This window comes from Gorilla gorilla, chromosome 19 (genome assembly GCF_029281585.2).
Source record: "Gorilla gorilla gorilla isolate KB3781 chromosome 19, NHGRI_mGorGor1-v2.1_pri, whole genome shotgun sequence".
NCBI lineage: Eukaryota > Metazoa > Chordata > Mammalia > Primates > Hominidae > Gorilla > Gorilla gorilla.
The window spans coordinates 68,451,019-68,463,605 of record NC_073243.2 but is presented as its reverse complement, the minus strand read 5'-3'; the positions used below and the strand labels follow the sequence as shown (position 1 = coordinate 68,463,605).

Here is a 12,587-nt window from a genome sequence, read left to right as displayed (position 1 = left end):
CCTCCTGTTAGATCAGCTCCAGCATTAGAGACCCATAGGAGCAGGAAACCTATTGTGAACTGCGCATGTGAGAGATCTAGGTTGAAAGCTCCTTATGAGAATCTAATGCCTGATGATCTAAAATGGAACTGTTTCATCCTGAAACCATCCCCACCCCCACCCTGTCCTGCCATCTGTGGAAAAATTGTCTTCCACCAAACTAGTCTCTCCAGTCTCTGGTGCCAAAAGGCTGGGGACTGCTGATTTAGAGGACAAGGAAGATTTTCGATGGTAGAGGTAGGAACCAAGATGAACCCACACATAAAATGTGCAGATTGTTTAAGCAAGGAGTTATGTTCAAAAGTGAATTCCCATTCTAATAAAGGAAAGTTATGACAACCCAAAAAATGCCTATGTAGCATTCTTATTTATTTATTTTATGTTTATTTTTTAAGACAGTCTCCCTCTGTCACCCAGGCTGCAGTGCAGTGGCCCCATCTCAGCTCACTACAACCTCTGCCTCCCAGGTTCAAGCCACTGTCTGCGTCAGCCTCCCGAATAGCTGAAACTACAGGTGCACACCAGCACGCCCAGTTAATTTTTGTATTTTTAGTAGAGACGGGGTTTCATCATGTTGGCCAGGCTGGTCTCGAACTCCTGACCTCAAGTGACCTGCCTGCCTCGGCCTCCCAAAGTGTTGGGATTACAGGCGTGAGCCACCACGTCCGGTCACTATGTAGCATTCTTAAATAAGGCCCTATATTTTTAATAATATTTATTTGTTTAATATGAAGAAAGAAAAAGTAGAAAAGGTTTTGCAATTTAGTCAGGAATTGTTACACAAGATACAGACTTTATTTCCATGGATTTCTGAAGCCAGTGCTTAAAAAAAAAACTCTAATCAAATTTACCCCCACTATATAATATTTACCATTATACCAACCAAACTTATACAATAATTACTCTTGAAAAATAAGTAGACTGTAATATCTAATCAATTGCAAAATATAATAGATTGCACCCAATTTGTTAACAAGAAAAAAAGCTCCCCTAAAGAGCTTGAACCTTCATAATAATTTACAGAATTCTGTTTAACTTAATATACAAGAAAATCTGCTGTGGATAAGGCATTGCTTTATGAACCCTCCATCTTTCCTCAGAGAATAAGGCACCAATCACTAACATTATAAATCACAAAACTGTAAGAAAATCTGAAGACAGCAGATGCCACATATGCCACAAAGAAAAGCAGGTACCTTTAGGGCACTGACTTTAATAAACTTTGCAAATATAAGATGTATAGCAACTAAATTTTCCTTCTCTAATAAAGAGGAATCATTTTAATAGAAGATCAACCTGAAAGAAAAAGGAAAAAGCAAATTTCCTAAAACTTTATTTTGAAAAAAATATATGCTGTCTTTCAGTATCAGGCAGAGTAAAATATTTTAGAATAGTATATAAAATAGTATATAAACAAACTGATAGCAACTAAAATAATTTTAATGGTACATTCAGGAATTTACATTTGAAATGACATTTCTGGTCTTTTTTTTGCATGAATTCAAATGTTATGGTTATGATCCAAATATCAATATTTTGTTAATGTTACTTATTATTTTCAAAACAGTTAAAACTAATACATGAGATTCTAGGCTAGAGATACCAAAAAATACTACTTCAGTAAAGTGTTACTGTAGCCAACGTGTTTTAATAATTATTTCCTAAATTAATTTCTGAAATAATAAGCTAGATCTAATGTTAGCTACTGGATATTATAATGATGTGTCACAAGTGCTCTGAAGGTTTTGCCAGTAATCATAACTCATAAAGCAGTCTGCAAATTAAATTTCACTCAGGATCAACATATATGAAAATAAATACATGTTAGCATTAACTATACATTTGTATAGTTAAATGATTCATATCATTTATTTGGTGATTTCACTATTTCAATATCTCAGGAAAATTGGATCCAAATATAATGTTAACTCTTTACAAATTAGTTACCCTAAAATTTGAGCTGTTTTTCATTAGGAAATGGACTAAATTCCAGGTATATTTCCAGAAAATGAACTGGATGTTAATCTAAAAGAACTACTAGTAAAGCCAGATAAACAGAAAAAAACAATAAAAATATATTGTGGAATAAATGAAACTCTAATATTGCACTAGAGTTGTCATAGAAGAGAGAAGTAGAATAATAACAAGTATAATTTTTTAAAAAGTTGTATATGCTTCCTGAGCAAGAGGATTCCAGAATTATAATAACTAAATAATATAAACACCTAACTGTATTTTTAAAAATTAACTTTAATGTTGGCTACTCTTAATTATCATCATCTGAGCCATTTGCTTCTCTAAGACTGCCATGTGGTTACCTCAGACATCAATATGAACTCCATGTTTTGAAGACATCATTTGTCTGGTTCCTGTTAAATACATAACGAATGAACAGATGTGAGGTAAAGATGATGTGATTATTACATAAAGCCAGAATGGCAAAGGAGAAGTTTTTCCAAACGGGCATATCCACAAACCATGACGAATCCCATCTCGGATATGATGTGAAGTCCAGGATATAAATAACATCCAGGGAAGAAAGCACCATGAGTCTTTGAGCTTGAAAAGGTGCATAGTAAATTTCAGGGTCAGAACCACAACGGGAATCACAGTAGAACAGTGAAGGAAAGGTCTTCGCGGGAGAGTCAAAGCAGCCTGAGGGAGCAAAGTAATAGCAAGTATCATTTCCTTTCTAGCAAAACAAAATTTTATACATGCTTCTTAATATTTTAAAATATTTTCCAGAATCTATTGGACATGCAAAAGAAACATGTTCTATGCCACTTCAGGATACATATACCAAAATTATATATATATAAAAGAATATAAAAGTGTGAGCAGGATATCCTTTACATTAAAAATAAAATCAAGGTCTCAGGAAAATGGTGATTAATTTTTTAAGTTTCCCATTATTTGCTTAGAAAATTCACAATAGGAACATAATTTATAATCTAAGTGTACAGTTTGTGTAATTTGGAGTTTTATATAATTATCCAGGGCCTCTAAGAGCACTGTAAAAATATCTCACAACCAAATAAAATATTCTTTAGTTAAGGCAAAAGAGGGAAATATTTTTGTTATATCCATTTTATATTAGCTATAAACACTTTTGGAATTTATTTACAACATTTAGAAAAATTATATTATTTTAAATACGTATTCTAAAATTGAGTTAAATAAACTTCAGTAAATTTCTTTTTTTTTTTTTTTAGGTGGAGTCTTGCTCAGTTGCCCAGGCTGGAGTGCAGTGGCACAATCTCGGCTCACTGCAATCTCTGCCTCTCGGGTTAAAATTCTCCAGCCTCAGCCTCCCGAGTAGCTGGGATCATAGGCACCTACCACCATGCCCGGCTAATTTTTGTATTTTTAGTAGAGACAGGGTTTCACCATGTTGGCCAGGCTGGTCTCGAACTCCTGAACTCAGATGATCCACCCACCTTGGCCTCCCAAAGTGCTGGGATTACAGACGTGAGCCATGACGCCCGGCAAACTTCAGTAAATTTCTAAACCACCACCAAAATGTATACTCAATATCTGAACCAATAAAAATTTCAGGCTTAATCCCTGAATGATTCATGAGTAGGGTTTTGTTCTCACCTGCTTTAAAGACTAATTTGCAGCGAGATAATCCCTAAACAAAAATAAAGCTGAGGATAGTTATGATTGTCTAAATCTGAATCTCTGCACATATCCTCTAAAAGTATTATAAAACATGAAGGACAAATAAAACTACACAAAATCTCAAACCCTCAGCATAAACAGAAGCCAGAGAATGCCCATATTTGAAATTACCCATAACTATTAACATAAACACCAAATCAGTGGGTTCTCTCTCTCACACTTCCATCCAAGTCAGGAAAAACTATATTGAAGAGAGAAGAGGGGAAACCTAAGATTGATCTAAAATTACCACTAGGAAGTTCAGTTTAAGTGTGAAAATACTGAAGAGTGTCCTAGTAGGTCACAGCACTAACTGCAGGGAAAGGACTTAAGAGTGGACCTTCAAGACTCTGAAAGGTATTGATTCTGGGGGAGATGATGGTAAGAAAGGGAGAGACACCCTTTGGAGACTGGATGGTGAAAAGGAAAAGAAGTAGTAAAAGGAAGAAATGTAGTTTCCTGTCCAAAAAACACAAACAAAAATCAGACAATGTTCCGACCACATGAAAAAAAGTTACTTATTAAAGAGACTCTACCTTGTCCCACTGTCAAATCAGACCACCCTTCAACAAGGAATCCTATAAACCCTCTCCTCAAACGAGTATTCTTTACCTCTCACCTACGGTCTGAACATCAAAGAGTTTATTTTACGCTCCTCTTTCCCTGCCTTCTCCTCCACATTTTGTTTTACTTCTACTTCATCAGAACATGTACCATTTCTGTATTATTATTCTACTTTTGTCTTCACCTTTGTTTTTAAATTCTATATCCACAATATGTTAAGTTCATCACTGGTCCTTTTGCTAACACTGCCTTAACCAAGAATATGTTAGAATAAAGAATCATGTAATATCATGAAATGAAGTGATAAAATAGAACAAATCTATAAAAAGCTAGTATAGGAGGAAAATCAGAAACAGAATAAAAATATCAGGCCAGGTGGAGTGGCTCACGCCTGTAATCCCAGCACTTTGAGAGGCTGAGGCGGGCTGATCACCTGAGGTCAGGAGTTCGAGACCAGCCTGACCAACATGAAGAAACCCCATCTCTACTAAAAATACAAAATTAGCTGGGCATGGTGGTGCATGCCTGTAATCCCAGCTAATTGGGAGGCTGAGGTAAGAGAATCGCTTGAACCTGGGAGGTGGAGGTTGAGGTGAGCTGAGATCATACTGTTGCACTCCAGCCTGGGCAATAAGAGTGAAACTCTGTCTAAAAAACAACCCCCCCAACAAAAAAAAACCATCTCTTGAACTCTGTTCCTAGTAACAAATACAAAACAAAAAAAAATTTTTTTTAAACTACATAAAACATAAGAAAATTATATCACAAGACTCCAAAGTAAGTTAAATCTCAAACAACCATATGGGGACATAAAAAAATCTTGAATCAGAAATTCAAAAATGGAAAAAATAGATTAAAAAAAGATAATAATTGATTAAACTCAGTATGGAAAAAAAACAAAAACAATCTAATAAATGACTATATTGCAATGTATCCAAGGGAGAATAGGTCAATTGAAAGTTTAATAAGGCACATTGAAAAAATTAATACAAAAATTAGCTGGATATGGTGGTGCATGCCTGCTATTCCAGCTACTCAAGAGGCTGAGGCATGAGAATCCCTTGAACATAGGAGGCAGAGGTTGCAGTGAGCTGAGATCACACCACTGCACCCCAAACTGGGCAACAGAGTAAGACTCTGTCTCAAGAAAGAAAAGAAAAAATGCAGGAAACCAACCAAGAGAATAAAAATGATATGAGGAAAAAAGTAAAAACAGTCAGGTAGAAAATAGCTGAAATAGAATACAGGCAAAAAGAAACAACATATGTGTAACTGAAGTCCCTAAAGAAGAAAAACAAAGAAATAGAATGGAACTAGTATTTAAAGCTATGATCCAAGAAAACAAAAAATAAAAATGCGAATCTATTAAAAGAGGCCATCTGAAAAAACTGACTCAATGATAAGCTTCAAGACAATTTAGTAGAGCTATTACTGTAATAATGATAAAAGAACAGTTTTTAAGCCCTCCATGCAAAAGATAAAATAACTTGCAGAGGCAATAGTATTACACTGGCATTGGATTTCTCCCCCCAACAAAAGCACTTTTATGTACTATAGTAATAAAGGTTTAGTTTATAATCCATATTAGTAAAATATAAATCATAGAACTGATTGGAAAGACTGGAGACACCTTTAATAGGAAGTACAACATTTTCAACAGGATGGGATTAAGGAGCCTATGGTAATCACTACTTGCAAGAAAGCAATAACCTGATGTTGAGTTATGCTCTGGATATGTTTACAGCCATACTGATTCTTTACACTCTTATTTGTGAATTAACATCTATTTATATTAATAGCTGCTAAAAAAGAAACTGGAAATTCTTGTTGTTGGCTGATGTCTAAAATATCAATGTAGCGTTTTTTTGTTTTTTTTTTTTGACAGAGACTTGTGCTGTCTCAAAGCCCAGGCTGGAGTATAGTGGCACAATCTTAGCTCACTGTAACTTCAAACTCCTGGGCTCAAGTGATCCTCTTGCCTCAGCCTCCTGATCAGGTGGAACTATAGGCATACACCACCATGCCTGGCTAGTTTTTTATTTTTTGTAGAGATGGGGTCTGGCCCTGTTGCCCAAGCTGGTCTTCAGCTCCTGGCCTCAAGTGATCCTCCCATCTCAGCCTCACAGTGTTGGGGTTACAGGCATGAGCCATTGTGCCTGGCCTTTGATTTTTTTATTAATAGAAAAACAATGAATAATGAAAGAAAATGGAATTATCATAGAATCATAGAAGTAAAAATAGATCACTGTCATGAATACTTATTCAGTTTTGATATTTATTACTGATAATCACATACCACCTTATGGTGGATGCAAAATATTTTAATACTTAATTCAAAAATAATGATTAATACTAGAACTATGCTGTACTTTATGTGCACTATCTCATTTGATCCTTATAACAACTCTATGTGGTAGGTAGCATTTTACAGCAGAGGAAACTGAGGCAGTGAGCCTAGTTACTTCCCCCATACTGTGCAGTTAATGAGTGGCACAGCTGGAATTTGACCCTGGGTCTGTCTAACTCTATAGTTCATATTCTTAACAATAGTGCTTCTAAGTGAATTAAAGGATAAATACGTTATGCAGCCTAAATGCTTTTAAAAATTATAATAGAATAAATTCTAGATGAATACATTTATGAATCACATATTTTATAATGTTTCATAGCTTATCCCAATCTCTAACATTTATTGTTTTTTTTTTTTTTTTTTTGAGACAGAGTTTCGCTCTTCTTGCCCAGGCTGGAGTGCAATGGTGTGATCTTGGCTCATTGCAACCTCCACCTCCCGGGTTCAAGCAATTCTCTTGCCTCAACCTCCCAAGTAGCTGGGATTACAGGCGCCTGCCACTATGCCTGGCTAATTTTTTTTTTTTTGTATTTTTAGTAGAGACGAGATTTCACCATGTTGGCCAGGATGGTCTCGATCTTTTGATCTCACCTCAGCCTCCAAAGTGCTGGGAGACTACAGGCATAAGCCACCGCACCCGGCCAGTTTACTGTTAATATTTACCAGGCCATGCCACTTATCATGCTTATTTAGTCCTCACAACAACCCCACAAGGCAAGTAATGTTATAATCCACATATTACAGATGAAGAAATTAAAACTTAAAGAAGAAAAGGGAACTTAATTAAACTAAAGAGCTTCTGCACAGCAAAGGAAATAATCAATAGAGTAAACAGACAACCTACAGGATGGGAGAAAGTAGGGTTCATTTGAAAAAGGGCTCATATCCAGAATCTACAAGGAACTCAAACAACTCAACAAGAATAAAACAAATAACCCCATCAAAAAGTGGGCAAAGGACATGAACAGACATTTTTCAAAAGAAGACACAGAAGCAGCCAATAAACATGAAAAAATGCTCCATATCACTAATAATCAGAGAAATGCAAATTAAAACCACAATGAGATGCCATCACACACCATCAGAATGGCTATTATTAAAAAGTCAAAAACCAACAGATGTTGGCAAGGATGCAGAGAAAAGGGAACACTTATACACTGTTGGTGGGAATATAAATTAGTATAACCTCTATGGAAAACAGTATGGAGATTTCTCAAAGAACTAAAAATAGAACTACCTTTTGATCCAGCAATCCCACTACTGAATATCTTCTAAAAGGAAAATAAGTTATTATAAAAAACTAATCATTGCCAGCCACAGTGGCTCATGCCTGTAATCCCAGCACTTTGGGAGGTTGAGGCGGGAGGATCACTTGAGTCTAAGAGTTTGAGACCAGACTGGGCAACATAGGGAGACCCTGCCTCTACAAATAATTTTTTAAAAATTAGCCTGGCATGGTGGCGTGTGACTATGGTCCCAGATACTCAGGAGGCTGAGGTGGGAGAATTGCCTGAGCCCAAGAGGTTGATGCTGCAGTGAGCCGTGATCACACCACTGCACTCCAGCCTGGGCATCACAGCAAGACCCTATCTCAAAAAAAAAAAGAAAGAAAGAAAAAAGAAAAGAAATCATTATATAAAAAAGACACCTGCACTTGTATGATTATGACAGCACTACACACAATAGCAAAGTCATGGAATTAACCTAAGTGTCCTTCAGTGGATGACTGGATAAAATGTGATTGATATATAATCACACCATGGAACACTACTTGCCCATACAAAATAATAAAATCGTGTCTTGTACAGCAACATGGATGGAACTGGAGGCCATTATCCTTAGTGAAATGATGCAGAAACAGAAAGTAAAAAAACACACACATGTTCTCACTTGTAAGCGAGAGCTAAACAATGGGTACACATGGACATACAGAGTGGAATAATAGACACTGGAGACTCCAAGAGGTGGGAGAGTGAGAAGAGGTGAGAGATAAAATACTATTTGTACAGCATTAGAGTGACAGGTACACTAAAAGCTCAGACTTTACCGCTATGCAATACATACACGTTATACAACTGTGCTTGTGGCCCTAAATCCATTAAAGAAAAAAAAAAAAAAACTAAAAAAAAGAAAAGTACTCTACTAACACCAAACAACCAGGATTCAAACTCAAGTCTTCTCATTTCAATCTTAAACAAAATGTTATGCTAACTCTACTTATAGCACAAAAGTTTGTCTTTAATTAGCAATTACTGATTCTTTACTGATTAAGTTTCTAAATAAGTGAAACAATTTCTGAGAAATACCTGGTACTTGACGCATAATAGGAAAAAATGGATATTTCTCATTCATTCCACAAATATTTCCTGAATATCTACTAGGTAAGCCAGGCATTGTTCTAGGCCAGGGGTGAATGAAACAGAAAGTCCTTGCTCTATGAGTTTAGATTTCTTTCCTGAAATGTTTATAGATCATAAGCATGTAAAATGTAGGCAAATCTTCTGACATTTAGAAAATATTATCTGAACCAACATTTTAAGTTTAGTTCATTTGTGAACTATGTAACTGAACTCCTGAATGCCTCAGTGAAATTCCTCAATTTCTCCACAAGGGACTGTGTTCTAGCCAGTCCAATTGAAATACATGCCTTTCGCCCCAAAAGGGACTGGGAGAATTAATCTGTTCAAGTCATTCCTCAGGACTGGGAATCATCTTAAAGCTATTCAACTTTTATGGAGTACTTAGGAGCTGCATACTAACTGTAAAACATAAAGAATAAGGGGGAAATGTTAAGTGTGCTCCTGAAGAAAGTGCACTGATACAGAAAGAACTAGGACAGCCTTGAGAATCACCCCTGTTAATTTAAACCGGTTTGCTAATACTTTCTTCAAGACCTGGCTAAACGCATCCGCTGTAAGCCAGCACTGAACTCTTTAGGTACAGTTCGTGGGTCTTTGCTCTATGTGAATCCATAGCAGTTTGTGATGGCAAATAATTTGATTAGCAACATGTCTGTGTGCATCTTTAGGCAAGTACTAAGTGGTCAAAAAGGTTACATGAATGTGCTTTCCTATTTTAAGACAAATCCTCTCTAGTTCTAAATGATGCTGTAAAGATCAGCAAAATAGTGCTAAGGAAATTAAAGATCAGAAAAATTAAGCCTATGCTTTTTACCTTTAAAGACATGGATCCAGCTAGAAAAAAGTGGTCTACATCAATAACAGAGGCTAAAAATCCAGCTAAAATGATTTCTCCAAAGTCAGTCTTCTTCTTGATTCCAGTGACTACCGCCCATGACCACATGCCAATTACACAATGTACTGCATTATCTGAGAGAGCACGAAGCCAGTCATTTTGCTGAATTGTGGAAAAATGAAGAAGTCTGTCAGCTATGAGGCAAAATGCCCCCAGACCAAGGCTGGAAATAAGAGATTCAGTGCTACAAGTCTGCAGTAAAGCATGGGTCTTTTCAGTCTCGGATGCCATGACAAACAATATGTTAGTATAGACTAAAAGCCATCAGGAATGAACAGTCTATTCTTGTTTACATTTCCAGCACCCTAAAGGAGAAAGTAGAGAAAAATATGAATGAAGATTATGGACTACCATATAATATTTAAACAAAACAGTATCAGCAATAATTTCACAAACATAAAACCAAGATGTAAATACTGGCAACGTTTACATGTTATATATAATATGTCACATAGCCCAAGGAGAATAGATTTTTTTTTTTTTTTAGGAAAAGCAGGGTACATGGTATGTATCAAGGAGAATTTCAGAAAGCCCACCAACTGCAATCTATTGCTTTAAGGTCATCAAATAGTTCTATCTCCCAGCTGTGTGTAGTACATGGTGGTGAATATCCGTTGGGTTTGTGTACCCAACAACTACTTTCCATACTTCTGACAACAGTAATCCCTTCCTCTGGGAAAACTTTCTCACATTAAACTCCAGAGCTCACCAATTAGAGTTTTCCATTTCCCTAATAATGGTGACTAATCTAGTAATGAAAGTGGTCCAGGCTGAGCCAATCAGATTCCTTTCCAAAATTTGTCTTGTGGTAGAGAAAGTTCCTCTTCTTGGAGGCCATGGGCTCCACTACACGAAATAGCCTAGGAAAATAAAATCCCAGAGAGACACAAAGGAGAAAGGCTAATAGAATCATGATGACAGTGAGTACTTATGTCCAACGTCTAAAGGTTCTCAGAGCTACCCTAGATCTTGCAGCTCCCCCTCCACTTCAATGAGCTACACCAACATTTTCCCATCAAATCCCCTTTACATTTCTGATGCCTTGAACCAAATAACCTTAACTGATATAAAAATGCAATCATAATTCTATGCTGAGTTCTCATATGGCACAGAATATTGACATTATTTACCTAGCTAGAAAATATCTGTCTACCTAAAGTGTGACACACGAAGTTTTTTCTTTTACATTGTTTTGTTTTAATCCTGAGACTAAAGAATAACTGATTTATTGATAATGACTCAACTTCTATTATGCAATAAAAGCTATACATAGCTTATTATATATATTCTAAAACTGCAGAGGACCTAGAAGAATAAAACAATTTTGAAAAAGAGAAACTAAGTTGGAGGACTACTTATACCATCTTATTTTAAGTTTCATTATAAACCTACAGTAGGCTGGGCACAGTGGCTTACACCTGTAATCCCAACACTTTAGGAGGCTGAGGCAGGAGGATCGCTTCAGGACAGGAGCTCAAGACCAACCTGGGCAACATAGCAAGACACTGTCTCTACAAATAATAAAAAATTAGCCAGGCGTGGTGGTGCATGCCTGTAGTCCCAGCTACTTGAGAGGCTGAGGTGGGAGGATCGCTTAAGCCCCGGAGGTTGAGGCTGCAGTGGGCTGTAATCGTGCTACTGCACGCCAGCCTGGGCAACACAGAGACCCTGTCTTAAAAAAAAAAAAGCTACAGTAATCAAAACAGTGTAGTATTGGTATAATGACAGACATACAGACTAACAAAACAGAATACAGAGTGGGATCAGAAATAGAACCAAACATACCTAGTCAATTTTATTTATTTATTTATTTATTTTTTGAGATGGAGTCTCACTATGTCGCCCAGGCTGGAGTGCAGTGGTGTGATCTTGGCTCGCTGCAACCTCCACCTCCTGGGTTCAAGCAATTCTCCTGCCTCAGCCTCTCAAGTAGCTGGGATTACAGGTGCCCGCCACCATGCCTGGCTAATTTTTTTGTTTGTATTTTTAGTAGAGATGGGTTTCACCATGTTGGCCAGGCTGGTTTCGAACTTCTGACCTCAAGTGATCCACCCACCTCAGCCTCCCAAAGAGCTGGGATTATAGGCGTGAGCCATCGTGCCCAGCCAATTTTTTTTTATTTAAGACAGAGTTTTACTGGAGTATAGTGGCACAGTTATGGCTCACTACACCCTTTACCTCCCAGGTTTAAGAAGTTCTCCTACCTCAGTCTCTTGAGTAGCTGGAGCCACAGATGTGTGTCACCATGTCTTTTTTTTTTTCAAAGAGACAAGGTCTCCCTGTCTCTAGAGAGGCCTCGAACTCCTAGCTGGTCTCGAACTCCTGGCCTCAAGTGATCCTTGGCTTCCCAAAGTGCTGAGATTACAGGCATGGGCCATCATGCCCAGCCTGGTCAATTAATTTTTGATAAAGGTGCAAAGATAAATCAATGGAGGAAGAATATTCTTTTCAACAAATGGTGTGAGAACAAATGGATATCCATATGCAAAAATCATAAACCTGAATCTATATCTTACTCCATATACAAAAATTATCTCGAAATGAATCACAAACCTAAATGTAAATAAAACATAAAAATATAAAATTTCTGGAAAAAATCATAAAGTATTTCTGTGTCCTTGGGTCACACAAAGAGTTATTAGATACAATACCAAAAGCTTGCTCCATTAAAAAATTGGTAAGTTGAACTTTATCAAAATTAAAAGCTTCTGATCTTTGA

At 36.7% G+C, this 12,587-nt stretch overlaps 1 protein-coding gene across 12 annotated transcripts in view; it reads right to left on the bottom strand.

The window, feature by feature from the left end:
* Nucleotides 1-812: 812 nt before the first annotated feature.
* Nucleotides 813-12,587, bottom strand: part of TMEM267 (transmembrane protein 267) — a 39,232-nt gene continuing 27,457 nt past the window's right edge. For 9 of the 12 annotated variants that reach the window (XM_004058892.5, XM_063700762.1, XM_063700764.1 and 6 more), the window contains 2 exons: nucleotides 9,788-10,173; nucleotides 813-2,694 (listed from right to left, as the gene is read on the bottom strand). In XM_004058892.5, coding sequence (XP_004058940.1) covers nucleotides 2,359-2,694; nucleotides 9,788-10,099 — 648 coding nt within the window. In that variant the 5' untranslated portion in view covers nucleotides 10,100-10,173 and the 3' untranslated portion in view covers nucleotides 813-2,358. Of the gene's footprint in view, nucleotides 2,695-9,787; nucleotides 10,174-10,577; nucleotides 11,079-12,587 lie in introns of those variants that run through there. The other 3 variants (XM_055367507.2, XM_063700766.1, XM_055367510.2) reach the window with 2 other exon arrangements.